We start from the raw sequence: 27,689 nt of genomic DNA on the forward strand, positions 1-27,689 counted from the left end.
ATGTGAGCATAACCGGCACATTCCAACAGTGGTATTTAACATCGAAGGGTTCGACAAAAAGAATAGCTACAGGTGGAGGCGCGGAAGAATGCGCAAGCGTGCCCGCAACTTCGCCAAGTGTGGATCGCTGGAACCGTGGTGGTTTTAGTCGGTAAGAGTCCGACATAACCCTCCATGTATCATCAAATATGGAGGGTATCCATGAGGATTTCCCCACGATAAAAAAAAAGGTTAATGATATGAGTGTAAAAACGACCTACATATATTCTCTAAACCTAAATTTATTTAACCGAGACCAGGCTTATAGATATAAAGATGTATATAAAATGTTGTATTTTTTATGAATATAATAAAATTGTAAGAAGATCGTATATCGATATTGAGATCGTATATAGGTAGTTATTATTCCTCCGTCAATTTGTATTTATTTACAGCAATTATAAAACGATTTGCTCATACGAATTATCCTCTTTAGGCGTAAGCCAAGATTGTAGACACTACAGACGCCGGCCATAAGATTTGGCCCGTCCGTTTGTTTAATTTATATTGTTTAAAGAAAAATCATTTTACGTAATTAATATACGTATAAATCAAACGAAACTTAGCTATTATAAAATTACTATCTTACCTTACCTTACCCTACTTATATTATACTACCTTCTTATAAACACTTATCTCGTTGTTTGACTGTAATTGATGTAATAGCCAAATATAGAACGAATATTTGATTATATTTCAAGCATACATCTAAATAGTGGATAAAACACTTAGTTCGAAACAGAGGGTCACCTGTTAAAAATAAACCTTTATTGTTGAAGTTGAAGAAAGTTTAGTTAGTTCTTTTTATAAATTAAGCATCATAAGAAAGTAAAATCAGAAAACCTTGTATGTTTATAAAGGAATAGGTAAATTTTAAAACGCAGTGGAACAGTATGGTAGAATGAGCTCAAAGTGAAGAAGATCTTTGAAAATTTTCAACAAGTACAAGTTCCTTGAACATTTATTTATCAATTAAAAATATGTAATTACTTCTAAATAAAGTATATTTTATAGCTTTTTTTGACAAAATAATGAATCGAGTACAAATTTAAATGTCATGACCAAAAAACCGCGGTTAACTGACAATAATGAAGATAGAATAATGAGAAATGACAATAAATCATAATGGTGTCTTAGTTTTTTTTTGCTCAAAAATATAACAACATCAAAATAACCCAATGGGAACATGTGAAGCTTAATCTAAGATCGAGGGTACATATTTGAACATTTGTAGTAGCAGGGTCAAGTAGGTATCTACCACTGAGTTTTCATGTTTAATTTATGTCTGTCGTTCGCGACTGTCAACCATGTACTTAGTTAATTAAATCAAAATCATATTAGAATTTTAATAAAGACGAGAGGATTAAAATAATTCGATTCATACAGAGTTTTCGTAATGTGTGTATATGTAATATAGTTTTTTTTAATGTAAACTATGAGACATTACTAAATAACTTCTATTTATAATTAATTTTAGAGTCCTCTTGGAGACTGTGATTGAACATTTGCAAAAGAACGCGATGTCTTTACAAACAGTAACATGAGAGCTCATAAAGAAGAGAAAGGAACTTTAAAACTAAGAAATTCGAATAAGTCAAATAACGAAATGGTATGGGTTTTGGCGCCTTAGTTTATTTTACATGGAATATATTTAATAATTAATATAAACATAATCATTTTAGGTTTTAATTGGAGACGGAAATGCATCAGTTCCAGCCAGACTTCTCGAGAACATGGACTAGACTTATACGAATGGCACTCGTAAACTTTTGACAGCTGCCTTTTCAAGAAAGTAGGTTTAAATGACATTCTTGGACATGTTCACCACTTCATGTCGATATTCATATTAACATGGCACAATATTCTTTTCAGGGTATTGGCGGCTCATTTAGCATCTCTGTTAGCGAACAGGAAAGCCTTCACCGGCTTTTCCTGACAAACCTGCTAAAAAGAAACTAGACGCAGCTCTAGTAAATGATATTGTTTAAACTGTGGTAGAAAATTATTCTGTACCAGAGAATGTAGTAAGGTAAAGTTTAACTAACTTTCATTAATGTAAAGATATATTGATTTTATATCAGTTTGTATTCATTTTTCTTATTTCTTGTGTTTAGAACCAGCATAACCACGAAATGTGCTGACGAAAGCAAAATGTTTAGAACCCGTGAACAAAATAAGAAGAAGATTTAATGAAAATATTATATTAAACATGTATTTTTTCAAAGAAAATATTAATACTAAATAATGAAATTTTTATAATAAGGGTTAACAAACATTTCAGAAAATGATTTTATTTAACTGTATTTGGACTTAATCGGTTATATTGCTTAGTACAACTTTAGTATAATACTTACTAGCTTAAAAAGATACAGGTAGAAACATTCGTTCTAGAAAAGAGCATCCAATAGGATAAGGAAAATAAACAATAGGTTTATTGAGGTTGCCTTGTTATACAAAGTAATGCTTAGCGGCCGAGTTTAGCCGAAAACATGTACCTTATATTTTATACTAGGAATGAAAAGCACGGTACTTTGAATAACTGCTGACAATTGCCATCGAAAGCTTATTTGAACTTCTAAACAATAACGAATCGATAAACAGTTTTACAGTTTCTTAGTGAGCTTTTACTTAGAAGTATTTATTTATTTTAAATTGCAGTTAATTAAGCGTTAAAATGACTACGTTTTCAGATATCGACGCTGCGTAAGCTTTACTGGAGTTGCACATAAACCCCCACCGGAGTCATCATGATAATACTTGTAAGTGATAGCTTCTAATTGTATATAGATAACGAATCTAAATAAGGATTTATTTTAATTAATTACGTTTAAATTTTTACAGTCGAAACCAGATCTATTGGCGTCGAAACACAGGTAAAGATAAAACTAAAATGGTATGGTGGATAAACTTCTATTGAACTGAGGACACCCAAGTACCCGACGGTTGTTCTCCAATAAATATCAAACAAAAGATTTCATTATGCGTGACCACAGTATGCAACCGATGCATTTCTCAAATGTTTTAGATCTAATAATAACTGAAGTAAAATATTATTAGAGTATTATAACCACGATACTATTACTGGCTGTACTCTATTTATACCTAATATACCGCTTAAAATTTTTAAAATTATTTATTACAAGTTTTCGCCCGCGTATTCGGGGAGATATATTCGGAATAAATATTTATTTATTTGTAATAGCATACTTACAACATACATATAAAGCATTAAAAATAATTATTTTATTAAACAGGAATAGTAAATCTAATATGCATGTCAATTACAATAGCACTTCCAGATTCCATCTAATCTAATTTAAATTAAAAGTAACAAAAAATCATCTGTAACTATTAAAAATGTCAAAATTAAATAATAAATAATGTCATTGTTATTATAAAGAATCAATCGTCGAAATCATAATTAAAATTATTAAAAGTAATAATTAAAACGAATCATGCATTTTATAATAATTAAGTAACTTATTTCTGAAGATTAAGGTAGAGTCATAAAAAATGTCAATCTCGGTATTGATCTAACGATATTATTATATTTACTATACAACCGTACTAAGGGAGCTTGTTTACCAATATGAGACTTTACGCAAGGAGTATGAAATATTTTGTGTGTGTGAGTACTTCTGTGTGACTTAGACGGAACTGATATCAGTATTCTCTCAATTAAGTCTGAGTTGGTTACCTTATAGTTAATAATACTGTGTAGGAATTTAAGTTCTAACATTTCGCGCCTACTCCGAAGAGAAATCGTATAAATTTTGCCAAACGTTCTTTGGCAAAATTTATACGAAAAATCCTTTTCATGAAAAAGCAAGATGTTTCGTAATGGCTCGCTGAATACTCTCAATACGCTGAGATTGTACGCTATACAGTGGGTTCCATATAACACTAGCATACTCAAGACTAAGCTACGCACCAATGAATTGTACAAGAGTAATTTAGTTTTCCTTGAAAAGCCTTGAGTGTTCCGCTTGATAAAACCAAGATTTTGAGCCGCTTTAACAAATATGTTATCAACATGAGTTACAAAGGTTAGACGCCTGTCAATAGTGACTCCTAAGTCTTTAATTTGCGATAATTCTTGTAATATTTTATTTTCAATTGAGTAACTAGAAACAAGCGGTTTTTTCTTACAGGTAAATTTTATATGAAAACATTTGCCTACGTTAACAGTCATATTTTTGAGATGACAGCATGCAATAATATTGTTGAGGTCGTACAATACGACCGTATTTTACTGTTTTGTATATTTTGAGATCGTCTGCAAACACAAATGAACACATACAATACTTTATATTCTCAGTAATATCGTTTATAAAAACGAGAAACAAGAGGCGACCCAAATGTGAGCCATTAGAACCCCACTTTTAGCTAAATATATCTGAGATTCAAACCCAGTTACGGCAACTGTAAGAGATCTTTATGCCAAATATGACTGAAACCATCTAAGTAGAGTGGTTCCAAGGCCATACTGATGTAATTTATTAAGAAGTATTTGATGGTTTACTTTGTCAAATGCGCTACTGAAATCAGCATGTATAGCATCTATCTGGTCCCCCCTGTCCATTGCTAATGCCAAGTCTGAAGTAAAATGTGTTAGATTAGTTTGAACTGTGCTGCGAGTGTGTGATGATGTTGTTAAAATGTTTATTAAGCAAGGGATACACTAGGCTCTCTAACAGCTTAAAAAGACAGGAAAGGATAGAGATTGGACGGTAGTTATTCGATCGGTCTCCATATTTGTGAACTGGTACTATTCGCGCTTTATTCCATTCCTCGGGGAAAATACCGTCCTTTATAGAATTATTAAAAATTAACGTCAATGGAAAAGCTAGAGCAGAGCCGCATCTTTTTATTCAAATAGGTGGAATTTCGTCTGGACCCGCTCCTTTTTCAGGATCTAATGATTTAATTTTTTTTAACACCTCTTCGTTAAATGTTATTTTAGTAAGTGTTGTAATGTGAGTTATATGTGTGTGAAGTGTAATGTATATTATTTGGAGTTATCGTGTGTGTAGATTCATTAGGATAGACAGAAGAAAAGTGGCTAGCGAAAAGGTTGGCTATTTCTACGCCTGAACTAGCGCTAATGCCACCCAACGACATAGATGCAGGCAAAAAATTTACATTACGTTTGCTTTTAAAGTAATTCCAAAATAAAGTCTGATTCTTTTGAATATTATATTCGACGTTTCTTTTGTAGTTATTATAACAACTATCAAATAAATCATGGCAGTGACTACGCAATATTTGAAATTCAAGTTTATCCCTAGGGTTACCATATTTTCTCCTTTTCCTTGAGTAACTTAGTAAGGTTGTGTTTGAACCATTTAGTATACTTAGAATTCCGTAATTTTCGCTTAGGTACTAATCGCTCTATTATTTCATACAGAGTGCTGTAAAGTATCTCTATCATGGCATTAACATTATTACAATTGGAAAATTTGTAATACCAATCCATATCACTTAATTCGTTACCAATCTCTGCATAATCAGCCTTATAAAAATTGTATCGTATACAGACTTTGGGTCGGATGTATGATATATGAGGATACGAGAGACTTATTAACAGATTAGGATGATACAGAATCAAATACGTACAATCATCACCTGCATTCCATTCAATAAGGCCCATATTAAAACCGCCTACTACTATTACATCATCAATTTGATTAGTAACAACATATATATTTTCAAAAAAAAATTTAGTATTTTCTACTTTTACCGGAGGTGGTAGGTATACAACACAAACACCGCCTTTTTTAACAGAATAATCACTGGTTATGTCTAATTTAACCCACATCATTTCATTGTCGGTCTCCCAATGACATACTCGGCAAGAAGAAATATCTTTAGATATAGTAATTAATACGCTTCCTCCGTCTTTTTTTGAGAGTTCTGAACAAAAACGATCCTTCCTGTACACTATATAGCGTGAATCAAACAGCTCATTACTCGAGATTGCGAAGTTCAACCATATTTCAGTAAAAATTACAACTTTATAATTAGAATTTAGGAAATTTTTTAGGATATCGTACGTTTTTGTTGCCTCTTACGTTTTGATAGTATATATCTAACATTTTGCTAACCCATAATACTGGTAGAAATAATGATGTTAGCTTATAAGCTTCAGACAATCTTCATTCTTGATTTGTTTTGCCTGGCTCAATTCATCCTTACGTACAAAACTTTTTCCATTTCTCACCCAAGTGAAGCGGTATTTCATTTCCTTGGCTCTAGTGTGTGTGGCTGCGTGAAGTGCTTTATTTTCTGGCGATAAATATTCCGAAACATATATAGGTTTACATGTCCCTCATTCCGAGGTGATGTGATTTAGTTTTTCTTTAGATTTTTTTTATTAAATTGAGCAACAACCGCTAACATCGCGTCTCGATGTCTTGCACTTTGTAGCTTGACGATGACTGATCGCGGTTTTTCGTTTTCGGTGTTTCGGTTAAATTGCGCAACTCTAGTAACATGTTTTATGTCGTCTTCCGTCAAAGGATTTACAATAACATTACTTATTGAACAATTACATTTGATAAATTTTCATTTCCATGCTCAGGAATACCATTTATCTCAACATTGCACTCTCTCATATGCACTTCAACAATATTTAATCTAGAGGTAAGGTCTTTTACAGAGGATTAAAGATTATCATTTTCACGTTTTAGTTGGTCAACAATGTTTAATTTTTTCTCAAGTTTTGATTTCATTTGCTCATACTGCGCATTAATAAAGTTAAGTGATTCACAAAAACCTTTTATTTGATCATTAATAGTATTTAGCTGCGTGGTTACTAAATTATGTATTGTTAAAGCTAAATCTTGCTGTATAATGTTACGAAGTTTACTTTCTGTGAGGTCTATATTATCGACTTTATATTGAGTATTGGTATATTGCGTTTGATTGATTGACTCAGCTTTTTACGTTTCGTAAAAAGCTTTCGTCCCTTTGTACTCAATTCTTTTGTATTAGTTAATGATCGGTAGATAGTGAAATGCTTATAGCAAAACACCCACCACACAAAAAAGTCACACTGTTTTGTTCAGATTAGATTGTATAGTATGTTAACTTTACTAAAAACACAATTGTTTACTCTGTGAATGTTGATTTAATTTATGTTAAGATGTAATATTGATACAAATATATAATAATGATAATATTGTTTTCTTGGTCATGACATTTAAATTTGTACTTGATTAATTATTTTATCAAAAAAAAAAACTATTAGTATATTTTATACTTTATTTAAAAGTAATTACATATTTTAATAGATTAACAAATGGTACAAATTAATAAAAGATCTTTGTCTCCTTAATCTCAAATATTCGGATTCGTCCGCTTCGCAGAAGATGGCGAGACGTTCTCTCGGTTTTGTTGTTCGTGCTTTTTTCTGTACCGTTGACGATTTCTATATAACTTTGCTTCGTCCGAACATTTTGTCGTAATAGAACTTCTGTAATTTTTTTAACACTAAGTCTCCGGACTACAAAAACATATTTTGTCATTTACTTAATTTTTTACTTTATGTTATCTGATTTTTTGTTAGATGGTATAATACAAAAAATATTCCATTTTCTTAATAAAATATCTAAAAAGTTAAAAGGTACAAAAGTTATGGGATTAAAATATGAATACCAACCTAACAATCCTTTTAGGAACATTGCACCTTTCAGCGACGGTGTTGACAATATCGTCTACTATTTACAATTAAATAATACAATTTTGCATTGAATGCAAGTATTACCTCTTGGTCGTCAGTTTGAGTTATTATATTATTATTACTTAGTGCGCTCTGACTTGGCATGGCTAATGATTGATTTGCGGCTGAAAAATAAAAGAAAATCTTGTTATATATGACTTAAATGGCTAAGAGTAAACCCATTACGACTGGCTATTGAATGTTCTATCATTCAGCATTGCATTGCTTCTTTCCTATTTTTGAAATTCTATTAACTGACAAAAGGGAATACGTTATATTCAGGGGAAGGTAACCCAAAGCTAATATACCACTTTTAATCGTAACTTATTGACATAATTGTAAATGTTCGTCTCGTCGCTAAAGTGTGGGAAGTCCAATCGATTTCTGCCATTAGTCTGGCAGGCACGGTGACATTGCCGTTTCCAATTGAAACCTACGAATTAAAAGTACTTTAATAATTATATTGATTTCACTGTCGGTATAAGTAGGTAGTTGTTAATTTTTTTCATTATTCACTTATTTATGTTAGAATTTATATTAATCAATAATGGCTTTTATTTATTGATTGATCTTTTCCCTATAAACAGGTGATTAAGGTATTATATAGTCAGCACCTCATTACAGCGCCACATACAAAATAGACCATAGAATAAATATAATAGCTGTCTTTAAAATAATCGAGTATAATAATTTATTAAATATTTTGTATCGTAATTCATACTAAATAATAACTTTATAGTTTAATGTGTTTAAGCTTTTTAACAATACGTCAAGCGTTCTTTAAAAATAATTGCAATTCGTTTTTATTTAATCGTTTTGAAATTAAATTAGGACCATAGAAATTCTACAATTCAGTTGATTATGAGTCCTATGTAATATAAATACGTTTGTAGCCTTTGAGTTGTGAAAGCACATATTTAAAGATCCCGTATGGACCAATAATAATGTTGCTGGATTTTTTTTGAGAAATTGTCAGTAGCAGCTCGGACTTCCGAAGTTAGCAGTTTTAACACCCTTGCCTCGGAAAGCACGAAAGCCTTTAGATCTGCACCTGGTCTCTTTCAGTAAATTACTTTTACCCATTGGACGCCAGTGATAGAGAGATACGTTATATATTCTGTGCTAATATTAAAGTCTATTTGGATCATTAGGTCAAGTTTACGTCGAACTTTAGAGGTAATTAAATTTTATATACTTAACTACTTATGTATACACATGAATAATATATAAACATACAAACCATATCAACATTGTTAACCGACAATGGCAAACATGCGTTAGTAGTCTGCGCTGATACTCTACGTATTTTTAAGCCACCAGCCATCTCATCCATTTCGAGCTCAACACTTGACGTATTTTGAAGAACAATGGTCGGTTCTTCTACTGCTAAAATCTCTTCATTCTCATCTAGTCCTTGATCTTCAGATGTCCTATCCATTATTGATCGACTTTCATTTTTTTCGGAATTATATAATACGGCTAGGACCTGCTGGTACAAGTGTTTTAATGCCGTTTCCAGTTCTTCTAAATTGACAATTGAAGGATAATCGAGAACAGGATCGGTCTGCGTTCCTTGATCGAATGTCAGTTTAAGATTCTGAACGTTCCTCTGATTTGCGGCTGAAAAATAAAAGAAAATCTTGTTATTTATGACTTAAATGGCTAAGAGTAAACCTATTATGACTGGCTTAATAGAACATTCAGCATTGCATTGCTTCTTTCCTATTTTTGATTTTCTATTGTCAAAAGGGAATACGTTATATACAGGAGAAGGTAACCCAAAGCTAATATACCACTTTTAATCGTAACCTATTGACATAATTGTAAATGTTTGAATCAGTACTGTAACTCGGCGGCCGACCAATCATCGTCAGTTGGCTGGCTCGCCTAGCGTTGAAAGTTTTTTAATTTAATCGTATATTTCGAACGCTTAGTCTTTTACTATATCTATACCTATATATATATATATATAACTACTTATGTACTTTTTACACACAATCAATGCATGACAAAATAATATTGTTCACGATTTCGCAGAAGATTATTATTTTTAAATATTTAAGCACATCTGTTATTTGTCGATACATTTGTATGTGGTATACATACTTAATAATTATACAACGTTTTGAAGAACTCAAATACTAACTAGTACCTCGGTAGGTATATATTAAACATAGGTACTCCATTTATATATTTTATATACGAGGATATAGTAAAGATTAAAAAAACCGTATTGATTAATGTGAGATTGCTTCTGTCGAAAAATAAATGCTTCAAAAATGTATACTACGACGCGATCTCGATATCGATATACGATCTTCTTACAATTTATTATATTCATAAAATATACGAGATTTTATAAGTCTTAATAACTATAAGGCTGGTCACAGTTAAATAAATTTAGGCTTAGATATATAATGACCGTTTTTACAGTTATATGATTCACCTAAATTAAGCTAGGTGGCTCGCTTGAAAATTTTTAAATTTTTTTTTACAAATTTTCGCCCGTGTATTCAAGGGAGGTATATAAGTTATAAATATAGTATAGTTCAGTCAGTAATAGTGTCGTTATAATATTCTAATAATATTTTACTTCAGTTATTATTTGATCTAAAACATTTGAGAAATGCATCGGTTGCGTACTGTCTCATGTGTAACGAAATCTTTTGTTTGATATTTATTGGGAGACAAATGTCGGGTACTTAGGTATCCTTAGTTCAAAAGAAACCATTTTAGTTTTATCGTTACCTGCGTTGCGACGCCAATAGATCTTGTTTCGACTGTAAAAATTTAAACGTTATAAATTAAAATTAATCCTTATTCAGATTTCTTATCTATCTATAATAATAAGCTATCACTTACAAGTATTTTCGTAATTACCTTGACGGGGGCTGTTGTGCAGCTCCAGCAGCGCTAGAGCGGCGTCAATATCGGCGAACATCTTGTAAAGGGAAATGAATTGCAATTTAAAATAAATAAATATTTCTTAATAAATGCTCACTAAGAAACAGTAAAATTATCGATTCGATTTTGTTTAGTAGTTACAGTTCAAATAAGAATCCGATAGCAATTGTCAGCAGTTATTCAAAGTACCGTGCTTTTAAATTGTCAATTCCAGGTATAAAATATAAGGTACATGTTTTGGGCTCAACTCGGTCGCTAAGCATTACTTTGTATACTGGTGGTAGGGCTTTGTGCAAGCTCGTCTGGGTAGGTACCACCCACTCATCAGATATTCTACCGCAAAACAGCAATACTTGATATTGTTGTGTTCCGGTTTGAAGGGTGAGTGAGCCAGTGTAATTACAGGCACAAGGGACATAAAATCTTAGTTCCTAAGGTTGGTGGCGCATTGGATATGTAAGCGATGGTTGACATTTCTTACAATGCCAATGTCTAAGAGCGTTAGGGTCCGTTCACACAGACCGGCTCGGAGAGCATCGGCCTGCTTTTTTCTTTTCACACAGACCGGGTCGTATACGCTTGGAATTGGCCGGAGCGGAGCCGCCAACTATTTCACATCGACCGGCTGGAAGAGATCTGAAAGCGGGTGCGAGCGAGAAAGAGCACGCAAGCGGAGCCGGTCGGCTCCTTTTATTACTTCACACGAAGCGCGTTCAGGCATTTTTAATGACAAAAAAGGTGCAAATGCAAAAATAAACTTTACTACAATCACTCAAAACACTGTTTCCAACGTGATAAAAATCTGCTCTCCTCTCCGAGCCGGTCTGTGTGAACGGACCCTTAGTGACCACTTACCATCAGGTGGCCCATATGCTCGTCCGCCTTCCTATTCTATAAAAAAAAAAAAAAAAAACAAGGAAACCTCAATAAACCTATTGTTTATTTCCTTATCCTATTGGATGCTCTTTTCTAGAACCAATGTTTTTACCTGTATCTTTTTAAACTAGTATTATACTAAAGTTGTACTAAGCAATATAACCGATTAAGTCCAAATACAGTTAAATAAAATCATTTTCTGAAATGTTTGTTAACCCATATTATACAAATTTCATTATTTAGTAATTATATTTTGTCTGAAAAAATACATGTTTAATATAATATTTTCATTAAATCTATTAACAATAAATTTTGAACGCAAACATTTATTAATTAAAGAACTAAATTTAAGCGGGTGGCCTAGCCTATAAGGTCATGATTATTTTATGTTATGTGGGTAATTGGAATGTCGAAGAGACTTCACCTAGTTCCCATTAAATTTTAGTCTATTTTTTAAAACATTTGCAAAATAAAATTAAAAATAATGAGGTCTCGTTGCATACCACTTTTTTATCCCTGGACATATTTCTATATTTAAAAATAGTGAATTAAATCTTTTCACGATCTAGTAAATCACTAATAAACAATAAAAATTTAATATTTGTTCGTTTCATAATAAATACAAATTATATAAATGAATATTAAATCATCTCGCATGAGCATATATAGAACTTGCGGTGAGGCGAAAAGGTTTTCTACGGAAAGCACAACGGAACCTTAAAATCGAATCAATATAGATTTAGCATGTTTTTATAGAAAATTGGCAACAGTTTATATTAAATGAGTTTTGGATTTTTTTACAAATAATGTAAAATTTTCATTAGTATTCTCAAAAAACCCACTATGGCATTTTGATTAAGCAAAAACAGTTATTAATTTTAATGTATCCAAACATTTTAGATCTGATCTAAATATATTATCTTCTTTTGTGAAATAATTTTTTATAGAATTTCAGGTAAATTCCTATCTACTTTCATTGTCCAGTACCCTAAAAGGGAACATAAAAATTACGACTATAGTTACTTATTGTCTTTGAAACAATTAATGTTTAAGCGCTTTACTGCTGTATTATTTTAGACTTATCTTGTACATTTTCTGGGCAATTAGAAATCTTTAAAATCCTAATATTATGAATAAAATTTATTGAAGTTGTAAAATGTTACTATTTATAAAATATATTTTCTTCATCTTCAATCGCTTTTGTTATCTTAAGGAGATAATCTTCAAACAGGGTTAGGAGGCTTTAGACATTATTAGACAACATTAAGAATTTTGTTATTGAATAAAGACTTATTTCTTACCAATCGAATTATTTCTTTATAAAATGGAACCTTACACATATTTTTCTGTCTCTCGATCTAGACTTTACATATAAGTTTTTTTTTAAATTATAACACTAAGATATTTATTAAAATACTGACACGCACTAAGCTCTTCGATCTTACTTCGAAAACTCTAAAGTTTGACGTAAACTTGACCTAATGATCCAAATAGACTAATATTAATTACGATACAAAATATTTAATAAATTATTATACTCGATTATTTATAGACAGCGATTTTATTTATTCTATGGTCTATATTGTGTGTGACTCTGTTATGTGGTGCTAACAATATAATACCTTAATCACCTACTTATATGGAAAAAATCAATCAATAAATAAGGCTTTTATTGCCTTATATAAATTCTAACATAAATAACGAAAAAAATTAACAACTACCTACTTATACTGACAATGAAATCACCGTGCCTGCCAGACTAATGGCAGAAAACGATTCGACTTCCCACACTTCAGCGACGAGACAATTGTTGCAAGCCGTCTTTCCTAGAAGGTAACTACTAATTCCCGTTAACATTTAAATAGAAATTAATCAAGTGCATTCCTTCTTACATTGTCCTTGTATTATGCTTTGTTTTAAATTTTGTAACCCTAAAAATTTTAATTTTTCAATATTTTAATTTTATTAAAATATTGTATTTATTTTACCTAACCTAACCGGTTTATAAAATAAATTACGGTTATCGAATCGGCATTCATTGTTTCGACATTTATTATCTATGCTGTTTGAGAGATGGCAGCACTACGTTGTTCGCCGGTCAAACATCTTTTTGATCGTTGAGCAAGCGCCGGTCGCTTACCGATGCCTGTCAGTTTAAACGATTAAATATATTCCTTTTTGTAAGTATATTCGTTGAATATAGGTCATCTACTTTGTAAAACTTATTTAAGAGGTTCGAGTTACCAAGCCGTAAGTAAAACACATTGTATTCGTTTAGTCGAGGCATATTATTTGTTATTTGAGTAGTATTTAATCGATTCTTCGTTTAATTCCAGTCTTTGTATCGAAACCGTGCCTCTTGCAATATAAGTCATATATTGCCTTATTTCTACATATTTAAACACTCCTGAGGTGAGTTGATGCATAAATTACATTCAATTCAATATATCACGTGGTTCAATATTTATTTTTATCAATTTCTTAATATTTTGTTCAAAAACTGAACATAGACCTTGTCAATGTACTAGGTGACCTGGGTCGAATCCTAATGTGATTCGAATTGTTTAAAAGCTTTGTTCCATTAAATTAAGTATAGTTCATGCTTTCTAATAATATTTTATTGCTAATTAAGCAATAATTTGCCATATTCTGACACTTTAAAAGTTAACTTTAATAACCTCAATTGTTTAGGTTATTACTTGATTTTATTAACTTATTTTTCTTTGTACCTGTGTCTAGGGCATTCTTAGGACCTTCTTAGTATTTATGCAAGATAGGTAATAAGTTGTTTTGTTCACAGGGAGTGTTTATTTTTCTTTAATTTTATATATACTTTGTATATTGCATTACAAAGTAATATAATATTTTTCGGTGAACTCAACCTAGGAATTGTGGCTGATTTGGGGCTGTTGGAGGCTCCGCTGTTTTGTGAAGGAGAGGCTGCTTGTCCTGTGGCCTGCTGTTACTGCTGGTGCTTTTTGCTGCTTCGCACTGCTTTTATTTATTTGTTCACTCATTGTGACAATGCGTTCGGGGTTTGCACTATCCTGCTTATTTCTTTATTTAAGTCTATTACTTAATTTTAACCGATGCCAACTCGCCTACAACTAATTTGTAATATTTTATTGCATGAATGTTAACTTAATTGACCAGATGCTGTCAAGGGCCCACCCCCTGATTTTTTATGTTGTAAATTTTATAATTAAAATTTTATAATCTTTATGATCAGTTTTATTAATGTAACGGTAACTTGGTGGAACGAACACCGTGACAATATTCTTAGTGAAATTAAAATACATTAAAAAAATATAATTTAATTATTAACGTATTAATAATCGAGATTAATATTTGAAAGCATTGTCCGATTTATTTCCATTTAGATTAAAACTTTAATAAAATATGGTACGTAAACGAACCTTTACGTCTTATAAATATCGTTGTTTGACTGTCATTGATGTAATAGCCAAATATAGAACAAATATTTAGGCGATCGTCGATTTACGTTTACCTATTTACAGAATAAATAAATGTACCTTGAGATGTAAAAACATTACTCGGAACAGATTATACATTAATTTAAAAAATGTCCCTAATAAAAGATATTGATTCTTATACACGTTTAAGGCTGCCTGTCCACCGTAGCGGAGCGAGGCAGCGGAGCGGAGTAACAGAGTAATGCGGAGCGGAGTTGCAGTCTGTGTATGTCCACCAGAGCGGAGCTAGAAAGTAATGCGGAGCGGAGTTGCGGACTATTTTTCATACGCGGGGATATGAGTACGCGACGAGTTATTTCGAGCTCTCGGCGGCAAGCGATTGATTTAGTGCTACGCGAAATGTCAGTGACAGCAGACATGTTGTCGAAACAGTTAATACGTTATTACTTTACATTACTCGAGGCAGAAGAGTTGGAGTCAGAAGAAACAGAATTATATACCATTTGAACAATTCTATAAGGAAACATAGATTTTGGTTAAGAAATCATATCAAACATCGTTCAGAACACAGTGAATATTTTACCTTTTTCCAAACTTCGAAACATTCGAAAATTCTTATAGAGCTTTAAGATGTACTTTTCATGAACTTAATGAAGTTTATGAAAACTCTGATAGAACAATATATGCATTTTGTCTTTTTAAGGCATCTCGATGGTTATCTCTTAGTTGTTTCCATCGCGATTTTGCAGTTTTCACTGAAACAGTTAACATACACAATGTATTCTATGGTCTATTTATAAAAAAATAATAGATGCACATACGTTACGTATAATTAAATAGGTTTATTTTTAGGTATTTAGCAACCGGTCAGTCATTTACAACGATGGGAGAGAATTTTAAAATTGGATTGAAAAGTGTATCGAGAATAGTTGATGAGGTTTGTGATGCTTTATGGAATGTATTGCAACCTCTTGTTATGCCGCAACCAACCGAAAAGGACTGGAAAGAAATCGCAAAAGATTTTGATGAACTATGGCAATTTAAAAATTGTACAGGTGCTCTTGATGGCAAGCACGTATACATCAAGGCTCCCTCGAAAACTGGGTCCTCGTTTTTCAACTACAAAAAGAGGTTTTCTGTAGTATTGATGTGTTTAGCTGATGCCAGAAGAAAAATCATTATGATTGATGTGGGCTCTATGGGGAGATTTTCTGACGCAGGAATTTTTGATAACAGCGTTTTTGGGAAAAGTCTAAAAGAGAAGAGATTAAATTTACCTGCGCCGGCACCATTGTATCAAGGTGGCGCAAAAATTCCGTTCGTATTCATAGGAGACGAAGCTTTCCCATTAATTGAAAATTTTATGAGGCCATACCCACGTGATAAGACTAAATACAGAAAGAAAAATATTTAATTACCGATTATCTAGAGCACGTCGCATTGTTGAGGCAACTTTCGGTGTATTGACGAGAAAATGGTACGTGTATCGTAAAGACTTCGAATGCAAAATAGAAACTGTTGACAAGGCAATAAAAGCAATATGTGTTTTGCACAATTTTTTAATTCAAAGACAACCAGATTATATAAACAATATTGAAAGTAACATGGAGCAAACATTATTATCTGTTGATGATATTACAGAAACACAACATTCTAGTAACGATGGATATGAAGTTCGCGAAATGTATTGTTCATACTTCAATAATCAGGGGAAGGTTCCATGGCAAGATTCTAGAATTTTGAAAAGAATCTCTAATCAGTAATATGGTTTAGGTATCGGATATTATTTAGGTATTCTTCAGTTAAATAAAAAAAATTATAGTTTAGTTAGCATCATATTTTAACTCGACTTGTATGGCACTGAGCATCTTTTGTTTAAATGATCGAAAAAATATATGAACATACGCCTACTAGAGGGTATTATAGAATAAAGATTTATAATATTACTTACCATGCGATATTTTTGTTTCAATGATTATTTGGTTCCACGCAGCATCTTTTGTTTCATTGCATTTGTAAAATTCTGAAGACGTGTTCCAAATGCACGGAAACTTTTTCACACTATCGATAAGTTTTTCATCCATTTTCTTCACTACGTCGTCCACAAATGCACTAGTCAGACTACGCTGGTCACTGGCACACTGCGGGGCGCGAGCGCAGCCCGCACTCGCTTCCCCGCTCCACTTCCCCGCTCCGCATCTCCGCTCCGCTTACCGGTTTTGTATGAATTTTTAAACAAGTTCGCAATTCCCTGTCCACTAAAGAGGAGCGGAGATTTTGTGCAATCTTATTGGTTAATATTTATCCGTTTCTCCGCTCCGCTGCCTCGCTCCGCTCCGGTGGACAGGCAGCCATAATATTCAAGATGTAGGATATAATTAGTGTCACTTTGCCTCAAACTGAAAACTATTCTGCGACACCAAATGGTAAAATAAAGGATATTAATAAAAATGATTAAATTAAAAATAAAACTCTTTATAATTCTAGCTACTCATTCCTTAACTGGAAAGCAAGCACCGGCGTTTGTGAACAAATCACCGAAAAAGCAATTGGGCCCCAAATTAGTAGACGATATTGTCAACACCGTCGCTGAAAAGTGCAATGTTCCTAAAAGGATTAGGTTGGTATTCATATTTTAATCCCATAACTTTTGTACCTTTCAACTTTTTAATTTTAAGATATTTTATTAATGGAATATTTTTGTGTTATACCATCTAACAAAAGAAACAGATAACATAAAACTAATTATTAGAATTAATTAAGTAAATGAAAAAATATGTTTTTGTAGTCCGAAGACTGTGTTAATAAAATTACAGGAGCGCCATTACGACGAAATGTTCGGACGAAGCAAAGTTATATAAAAATCGTCAAAGGTTCAGAAAAAGCACGAACAACAAAACTGAGAGAACGTTCCGCCATCTTCTGAGAAGCGGACGAATCCACCACAGTTGAGATTAAAGAGACAAAGATCTAATATCAATTTGTACCATTTATTAATCAATTAAAATATGTAATTACTTTTAAATAAAGTATAAAATATACTAATAGCTTTTTTGACAAAATAATAAATCAAGTTTAAATTTAAATGTCATGACCAAAAAACTGCGGTTAACTGTAGCTATGTATATGAAAATAAAGCATAACGGTATCTTAGTTTTTTTTGCTCATTTATCAAACATTGTAAAGCAGTGTGATGGATTAATCTTGAAACTTTCTCTGTATAAAAAGAGTCGTACGTACTTAGTTACTTAACTCAAAATAATATTAAAATTTTCGCAATTCGTAGCACTGGTACAGGTACGATACGAATAAAATAATAGCTTTACAATTTTACCTATATTTTTATTATACATTTGCCCTCCATAGATTGGAGACATATTTGAGGCTACAACAATGTTCGTTAAGATTTGCTTATAGTAGGTATGCCCTAGTAACCATGTTATAAAGTTCGATGTAATTATTAGTATGTTACAATAATAATCAATGAATCGGTAATCTAAAGTTATAGCCAGACAGTTGTCTGACTATACATTTTCTTTTTTACGTAGAAGGCCATTCTATTATGCATTTTTTATACTTCGTCACTAGATGGCGTCGCAGAACATCGATATCTACGCCGTTCAACCGAATTCCATCCAATTATTATATGTGTGTAAATCTTTTGTCCCTTATCGCGTAATTAGTTTTATCAAGGTCGGATACTCAAGTAGCGAAACAAACTGGACAGTTGGTGCGTTCATTGTGTGACAAACGATTCTAACCCTGTGAAAAGACAGAAATAATCCTTATATGGAAGATTATACAATCTTCGATATAAAAACGACCACGGTTTTATCCCTAAATGTAGTTTCTCAGTGATGATTTTTTATGCCATAGCATGACGCAATCTTATATTGCATTAAAATCCTGAAGATAATAGGATTTTCCAGTTTTTATCATTCATAACTTATAACTATTTATCATGTAAGTGCTGACAGCGAAACCTAATAAAATGTCTCGATTTTAGATTTAAAATTGCGACTCGATGACAATGTAAACAAATAAATACGGAGTCCAATAATAAAATTAAATGCTTCGTTATCTATAAATATGTTATTTTAATTTATTCTTTATCCTATTTAACATTCTCTTTGAATTTATTAAATATGCATTCCAACTCAAGAGGTTAACAAAGAATATATGTGGCAAACATGTTTTATAAATAATTTAATTGAGTGTTTTAGATTGCAACATCTGAGGAGAATGCTAATCCAGTACCATATATAGATACTGAAACACTATTGATAACGGAAACAAAAACAAACAATGCAACGGTTTTTGGGTGTAGTTGGAAAACCAAAAAATATTTTAATTAAAAAATAAATAAAAAGTAAAATTTAACCTCATTTTGTTTTAATTAAATCCTGAAAATTATTTATCTCCCAAAACAGGGAATGCAGTTACTATGACAACATTATATGCATAAATTGACATACTATCTTTGTTTCAATCGCGGTTGCACGGGGACTTGGTCCGTTAGTTTCTTTGTCGACGTCAAGAATCTAACGTTTTAGTTTTCCAAATATACTGTTAACCACCCATGGTGGGACAAGGAATGTTGGCATTTATGATCTGTAAAAAGTTAAATGTTAATATTTTCAATTTAACTTTTTAGCTTTTATTTGATAGTTTGCTCTTTTACATAATACTATGTTTTAAGAACGAATTATGATAACATATGAAGAGTTTTCTATCAATGAGATAGGCCTGCCATACCAAATTTTAATTAATGTATTTAATATAGAAAAAAAATCAGATCAGATTTAAAAACGGCGTTATTCCCGTGCCCATAATGAATATCACAGATTATTTTATATCTCAACCGTAGGCAGACAAACTAATGCTATGATCTCAACCAATTATATCATGTCTATTGAACGTCAAAAATTGGTTATTTGTATTTACTCCTCTAGTAGTTAGATTAGGCTATCGGTAGATGTAATGTAAGGAGTAAAACTTAATATATTGAAACAGAAGGTGAGCCAGGATAGCGAAAGAAGTGTTGTGTTGTTATAAACAATATTCATTAAAGAGGCAGAGTAACCACCCTGTTCAAGTTCAACAATAATTATGATTGTTCATTGTAAATACATCGCTTTTTATACAAAAGTTAAATCATTATAATGTCGGTCGTTGTAAAAATCATATCACGAAGTTAAATAACATTAAAACAAAATTTATAATCAAATTAACTTCAATAAATATTAGGTTATTCTAAATTATATACGCGTTGGTCGTAGCGTTGTGTTTAACACTCGGCCATCCTGAAACTGCCGTGCCCCACGGCTGGTAGAGTTTTCACCGGCATCGGATATCTGGAAAAAAAATGCAGGCCAAAAGTATATCGTTTCATATTAATGTTACTAATTAGTAATATGTTATTTTTCTGTTACTTATTATTGAAGCCTTTACCAGTGACACATATTTTTAGTCACACAGACGCTTTTAGTCAAACAGACGCTTTTAGTCACGCAGACGCTTTTAGTCACACAGACGCTTTTAGTCACACAGACGCCTTTAGTCTCACAGACGCTTTTTGTCACACAGACGCTTTTTGTCACACAGACGCTTTTTGTCACACAGACGCCTTTAGTCACACAGACGCTTTTTGTCACACAGACGCTTTTTTCATGAAATTTCATCATTTCATACATTAATTACTTTGATAAAACAATCTTTACAATTAATTAAACATTCTGGTATGTAATAAGATGTACCTCCTAACTCGTAATAGACCCCGTGTATCAAATACGATTTGTTCTCCGTGTATAAATAATCAATAACCCGTTAGGGTCCGTGTCTATGTCCGTTAGGACACGAAGGCATAATTACATTTTTTATATTAATATTTTCAGTTAAGAGTACAGGAAAACTATTTATAAAGTCATTTGAATCTAAATTAATACCTATAACGTCAATGTTCAATTTATTTGTCGTGCAAAACGAAACACATGCGGCGGTGGTCACTAAGCTAACATGATTTTGATTAATCAACGTATGTCCTATTATTAAATCTATGTCGGGAAGATGATATCTCAACTTGTCCATTAGTACAATATTATCAACATTTACTTCTATCTCACATTTACCTAAAGAATGTAATTGACTGCTCCCAAAGCCCAAATTATATTAGAGGGTTAAAGTTGTAGTTTTTTTTTTTTTTGCTATTGCGAGGGAAAGTAAATTTAATTTGCTGCCTGTATATATGCGATTCAACCGTGACCTTTCATAAGCAATTATCATACCATACATAACCATACATAAGCAATTTTCTTAAATAAGTCTAACAAAATATCGTAGGTACTTTGTAAAACGTTGCTGACCTTTTGTGTGGGCTGGCTTGAACCGCTTGAAGAAAACCAGCACGTCGCGATGCTGTGCCACCAGCGATGACAGTACTCGCAGCGCGTTGTCGCCTTATAATCCTTCGTCTCGTGCCCCGTTCGACGACATCTGCGAGTTCTTGTGTGCTTGAAATAGTATTCGACGAAACACCTTCAGCGCGGCCTCTTCTCCAAGTAGATCGTCTAGCGGAATTCTCTAGTGGAATTCACCATTTCAATCCACCTCTTATTATACAGGATATAGCATCTTCACCACTAATCTTGCATTTCTTAAGTAATGACATTTTTCCGTGAAAGTTCTTAGTCATTGTCTCAGATTCATTTTTCTTTCTTGCCAACATTTCTTCTTCTTCTTCAGATGATATAGATGGATCACTGTTCCTTTTTTAGTTCCCAAGACCAGATGTACGGTCCTGATATATTTTTAGGCCGATCCCAATTCTGAGATGAAACAGAAGGTGAGCCAGGATAGCGAAAGAAGTGTTGTGTTGTTATATACAATATTCATTAAAGAGGCAGAGTAACCACCCTGTTCAAGTTCAACAATAATTATGATTGTTCATTGTAAATACATCGCTTTTTATACAAAAGTTAAATCATTATAATGTCGGTCGTTGTAAAAATCATATCACGAAGTTAAATAACATTAAAACAAAATTTATAATCAAATTAACTTCAATAAATATTAGGTTATTCTAAATTATATACGCGTTGGTCGTAGCGTTGAGTTTAACAATATATAAATATTCGTATCACAATTTATAATGGTATATCACTCACACTATAGTAGTACCGTAGACAGATAAGCTTAGTTTCTCTGTCTACGAGTAGGAATAATTAATCAATTAATTATTACTAATTTCACTGCAGTCCATGTTAACCATATTAAAAATGAAGTTGTTTTGATTAATTTTATTAAGTATTTCGTAAATATTAATGTTTGATTAAAATAAAACGACAGCATCCGTGTCTGTCTTAAAAATTCAGTTGGTTGGCGAAAATATTATTCAATTAAAAAATTAAATTTTAATAGTTATGTTAAACAAATGATATCACACGTTCTCAACTATTGCATACGGCCAACTCTCCTCCTTGTTCCAAGCTTGGGACTGGCACTATGAGTCCCTATCCAGCGGCGGAGCTACGTAGCGTCCAGACGTCCACGATCCACGTTAAGAGGATACTGCATTTTATGCATTTTTTCTGAAACATTAGATACCGTAACAGCCTGTGAATGTCCCACTGCTGGGCTAAAGGCCTCCTCTCCTCTTTTTTGAGGAGAAGGTTTTGGAGCTTATTCCACCACGCTGCTCCAATGCGGGTTGGTAGAATTCACATGTGGCAGAATTTCAGTGAAATTAGACACATGCAGGTTTCCTCACGATGTTTTCCTTCACCGTAAAGCACGAGATGAATTATAATCACAAATTAAGCACATGAAAATTCAGTGGTGCTTGCCCGGGTTTGAACCCACGATCATCGGTTAAGATTCACGCGGTCTTACCACAGGGCCATCTCGGCTTATGAAACATTAGATAACATAATCGGTATTCTAAATTTTCAGAACTTATTTTTTTAAAATTATTTATTGGAGCCCGCAACTTTTCTTAAAACAAATAAAATAGTCACATAATAGATTGATAATCTCACATACCTGTAACTTGTGTCCCGGTTCCCTTGACCCCATTACCTAATTCTAATTTTTAGTTTACTATTAATTAGATGAATTTGAGCAATCGGAGTTATAGGGAGAAATATTTTCTTTCTTAACTTTTTAGCGCTTCTTCTTATTTTGTACGCGTGTTCTAAACATTTTGCTTTCGTCAGCACATTTTGTTGTAATACTGGTTCTAAACACAAGAAACAAGAAAAATTAATATAAACTGATATAAAATCAATATATCTTTTGTAAGAATACCCCAGTAAAACAATCCTTCATATTTACTTTAAACATTTTATTCTCTTCCACACGTATCTTGTTATATAATTTTTTACTAATTAATATTTTACAATTCAATTACAATTTTTATTTGAATTCCTGCAATCACCCTGGCAACCATCGAACGAGTCGATCTTCCCGTGTTTTTTCTTTTTTTATATATCGCGTAGTTTTATACGCTCAATAATTTCCAACCAGTGTTAATTTAGTTAAAAATATTACAATTATTTTCTAAAAATCTCAAAATAATTATTAAAAATCAGTCAAACCTTACACTCGACTATCCGGATAACGTGTATGACCCCATACACGTCTCAGGTGAGAACCTTACACTCGGTAAACTGACTTATCGATTGCATGAAAAATAAATAAATTAAAAAAAAAATTAAAACCATAAATTAAACTATCGTAATTCATATTACTTACATATACAAAAAAATACAATACATTACGATAAAACTTTTAGGATTCAAACTTTAGATAATTACATTACATCAAAACAACCATATCACAGTATAAACAAAAACTCATAGATTTACTAAACATTTGTCAACCATTGTCCGTAATTAACTCAATTTTATATTTTTTCTTTAACCCTTAAAACTAAATTATTATCAACAATTTTACCATAAAACAACCAACTTTTTCAACATTTTCAATCCTTAAAATTAGGTAAGTACGTGACGAATACAGGTAGCGATCCATTCTCACCCATCCATTCTCACTCCCGTCTCTCGCCAGTACATACAACCATAGAAAAAAGTAAAGTCGTGAACCAATCCGAACTCCAATAGAAAATCAAAGGTCAAGTTGCGAATCCATCCATTCTCGCTCTTGACCTGTAACAATACAAACACATTTTGTAGCCAAAATATCAATCAATCAATAATATCAATTACAAATATCCGAAAAACATGGCAAAATAGAATTAATTACTCTGATTCTTCGTTGTCATCATCATCGCATTTCATATCACTATTATATCAAGTTCTAACGAAGCAATACGGCTGCATTCGATCTGGTGCTACAGCAGTTTTACCCTTGTTTTCATTCCCTTAAAACCAAGAATAGGCTATAACCAGCCTCTTTATATCAATCATCTATACATATAACAAAAATGTAACCGATCGCTGTCTCTACATGAAAAAAATAGGAGTAAAACTATTATTGGGGGCCTTTATCAATGCAATAGAACCCAAAACAATGTTTGTTTGTCTGTCCGTTTGTTGCGGCTTGATTGATTTGCATGCGGTTTTCACTAATATATTGTGGAAAACTTCACATAAAATTTAGTATTTGCTTAATTCAATCGGTTTATAAATAGATAAAAAGTTATGTCAATTTCAAGAATCACGTTGAACATTTATTCGATAAAAAATGCTACAAAACAACTGTTCAGTTGAATTAGCTGAAACTCTAGCTTAAGCTTATAAATGATAGTCTTTAAAATGGTGATGATTGAAAGTTGAAAGGAAAAAAAACAAATTAAAAAAATATATCAGTTTCAGATATTCAGATTCTTCCAATGTAACTTACATTCAGATCTATATGATCAAACACATAAAATAGCTTCATGCAGGATTCAGCTTATGCAGGTCCATTGTCGGTTAAACGCGCCTACGCTTATATATATAAAGCACGCCGATTGCCGCGCTGTAGTGTGCATCAAAATGACTGTACAAAGTGATAGATCAGCTTTAAAATACTACCAGCATGTAGTACCCATTTAGTATCTTTATTTAAATATTTGGTAGCTATGCATACTTTTTTTAACAGATCACTAACTCAAAAATAAAGATTTTGTTTATTATATATGCTGTTGACTTCAACATTGCGTTATTTGCATCGAACACACGTGTATCGGAGACGCATGGCGTTTCCTGGTAACAGGGACCTGGTTAATCTCTGTCCGTATTCGTTGTAATACATTCTATTAGATTAGGGTAGTAGCTTATTTAAATAAACTTTATATTTATTACGAAATAAAAACAAAATATAACAATATATTAAAATTATTAGGATTTGACTTAAGAAATAACAAAGATTTTATGAAGCCGCCCACCAAAATTATATTATTTAACACACTTGTCCGTCCTATCCTTGAATACAACAATATAATCTAGAACTCACATTAAAATGGACACATTAAATGACTAAAAAGCATCCAAGAACGTTCTCTCTTCCACTTGTCATACAGTGAATCTGACCTTAAAAGTATTCCTACCTACTGAGATAGGCTTCAGCACTATAAGATGACCTCCCTAAACTCCAGAAGAATAATAACTGACATGCTTATGTTGCATAAAATAATAAATGGAACATTAGATTGTAGCAACTTTCTTCAACAAATTAATCTTAATGTATCTTCTCTCTTATCTCTCAAAAACGTCTACAATCACTTTTATATTTCTACATACAATTCAAATCTCGGACACTATGCTGCTAAGGAAGGATCTGCAGACTATATAATGCGCTTTCTAAACAGCACACTAACCTATATATATTAACCTTAGAATTATATAAGTTTAAATAATTGTTTCTCAATACATAATGTTTTGTTTAAAATTGTATTATTATTATTTTCATTATTTTAGTTTTTACAGTAACAGTACAGTAATAGCCTGTTAATGTCCCACTGCTCGGCCATGGCCTCCTCTCCCTTTCGAGGAGAAGGTTTGGAGCTTATTCCACCACGCTGCTCCAATGCGGGTTGGTAGAATACATAGGTGGCATAATTTGAATGAAATTAGTAATTTTTATTACTATTGAAATACATTTTATATTTTGTTCTGTACTTAACTCATATTTGCACAAAAACATTATTCCATGATGTAATGTACTTTTAAGTGTGTATCCTTTATTGTAGATACTTAATAAATACATAAATATATGTAATACACATTTATTTTGTTTTTCGATACTATATATTTAACTAGCTATCCTACAGGTATAGGATAAATGGTTGTATGGATGTCTGTGAGTTTAAAGTAAGAAGCATGAAATATCATTCTGATGTGAAAAAGTATATTAAGGCGTTCTTTTTTATCAGGGGACTTCCAGTGATGCTTATAGTTTTACTTAATATATTTGATTGTGACCTAAATGGGTTGAACCAAAATTTATTTTATACATGATCATATGCACAATTTTTTCAAAATATTCAGGTTAAACAAAACTATTTAACCAACAAAACTTTATTTTTCTATACTAACGTAATAAGGCTTAAGAGTTTGTTTGGTCGGACGCGCTAACCTCAGGAGCTGCTGGTTTTATTTAAAAAAATATTTTAGTGTTGGATAGCCCATTTATCGAGGAAAATTTTTGGGCTATAATATAACATCACGCTACGACCAATAGGATTGGAGCATCAATTAAAATGTTAAAAATACATGAAGATGTATACACTTTAGCTTCCGTTGCGTGCGCTGCGTAAACGGTTACACTCTTGAAAGAAAAAAAAAGTTGTTCTAAAAAAAGTCACGATAGCATACGTTTATCTTTTAAGGTTAACTTACTATAACCTTTTCTATAGTAACCAAATTTGTTTTAAAATAATACATTATTTGCGAAGTCATTTTTATAAACATGGCATTAATTCTTATGAAATATACCGAGGTAAAATTATAGACAGTTTTTATTACTTTTGTACGTTTTGAAATATTTCAACAGCTGGTTAAGTAAGTTGTTTGAAAATACAAATTTAAATTTCAGTTTTAATATACTCAGTTTGAATAGACACAATTTTCTGCTTCTCAAAAATTCTGTTTTTTACAAGCCCAACCTTATGTTGTCCTATCTAAATCCAGGCAAAAAACAATAAATACTAATATCCTACGAAAATAAAACTAAAAATGTTGTATACCTATTCTGAAATATTAAACTTCGTAAATGAGTTCACAGTCACCAGTATGTGAGTATTTTAGTCTTAACGAACAGCCCGAAATGGTCGATGTACAAGCGTGGCAAGGAATTTCTACTTTGTCAATAGCTTGGAGTAAGCCTTCTCTAGTTTTAACTTTTTTTTTCATAAACACAATCTACTCAAGTCTTAACATATTCCTTTATGAAACGGGACATTTTTAGAAACTAAAAATTTTTAAAAACGCTAACTTAACCTAACCCACATATTCGATATCATCGTGATTCATTTACACACCTTATACTTCGCGCCTTTAGGAAATACCCATCAAAAATTACTTTGTCTTTGTATAAATTATTGCTCAAAATATCACAGATTCTTTGTAATTCAGTAAGCAGCCAGTTATCGTTGATAATGGCCAAGATACTAGAAGTCTGTGCTGAGATTAATTTTACCGTGTCTGTTATCATTTCTATTTCCTGTTGGATCTCTGTCTCTTATTGCCATTGATAAGACTATTCCCTAGTACTCCAAC

At 32.1% G+C, this 27,689-nt stretch overlaps 1 protein-coding gene and 3 long non-coding RNA genes across 4 annotated transcripts; 2 read left to right on the top strand and 2 right to left on the bottom strand.

Annotated features, from left to right (window-relative positions):
- Positions 1-1,528: 1,528 nt before the first annotated feature.
- On the top strand, positions 1,529-2,797 carry LOC126772013 (uncharacterized). The gene is made up of 4 exons (XR_007669609.1): positions 1,529-1,648; positions 1,722-1,831; positions 1,912-2,068; positions 2,730-2,797. It is a non-coding gene; the product is annotated as an uncharacterized LOC126772013 (long non-coding RNA).
- Positions 2,798-7,954: 5,157 nt separating this feature from the next.
- On the bottom strand, positions 7,955-10,700 carry LOC126771985 (uncharacterized). The gene is made up of 3 exons (XM_050492187.1): positions 10,640-10,700; positions 9,000-9,379; positions 7,955-8,192 (listed from the first exon to the last, which is right to left on the bottom strand). The coding sequence occupies exons 1-3, from the start codon at positions 10,698-10,700 to the stop codon at positions 8,073-8,075; spliced, it is 561 nt and encodes a 186-aa protein (XP_050348144.1). The 3' UTR covers positions 7,955-8,072.
- Positions 10,701-13,745: 3,045 nt separating this feature from the next.
- On the top strand, positions 13,746-14,643 carry LOC126772011 (uncharacterized). Its single transcript, XR_007669607.1, has 3 exons — positions 13,746-13,789; positions 13,876-13,951; positions 14,340-14,643. It is a non-coding gene; the product is annotated as an uncharacterized LOC126772011 (long non-coding RNA).
- A 7,662-nt stretch (positions 14,644-22,305) lies between these two features.
- Positions 22,306-23,410, bottom strand: LOC126771995 (uncharacterized). The gene is made up of 3 exons (XR_007669589.1): positions 23,302-23,410; positions 23,011-23,206; positions 22,306-22,559 (listed from the first exon to the last, which is right to left on the bottom strand). It is a non-coding gene; the product is annotated as an uncharacterized LOC126771995 (long non-coding RNA).
- Positions 23,411-27,689: the final 4,279 nt, after the last annotated feature.

Source organism: Nymphalis io, chromosome 11, assembly GCF_905147045.1.
Source record: "Nymphalis io chromosome 11, ilAglIoxx1.1, whole genome shotgun sequence".
NCBI lineage: Eukaryota > Metazoa > Arthropoda > Insecta > Lepidoptera > Nymphalidae > Nymphalis > Nymphalis io.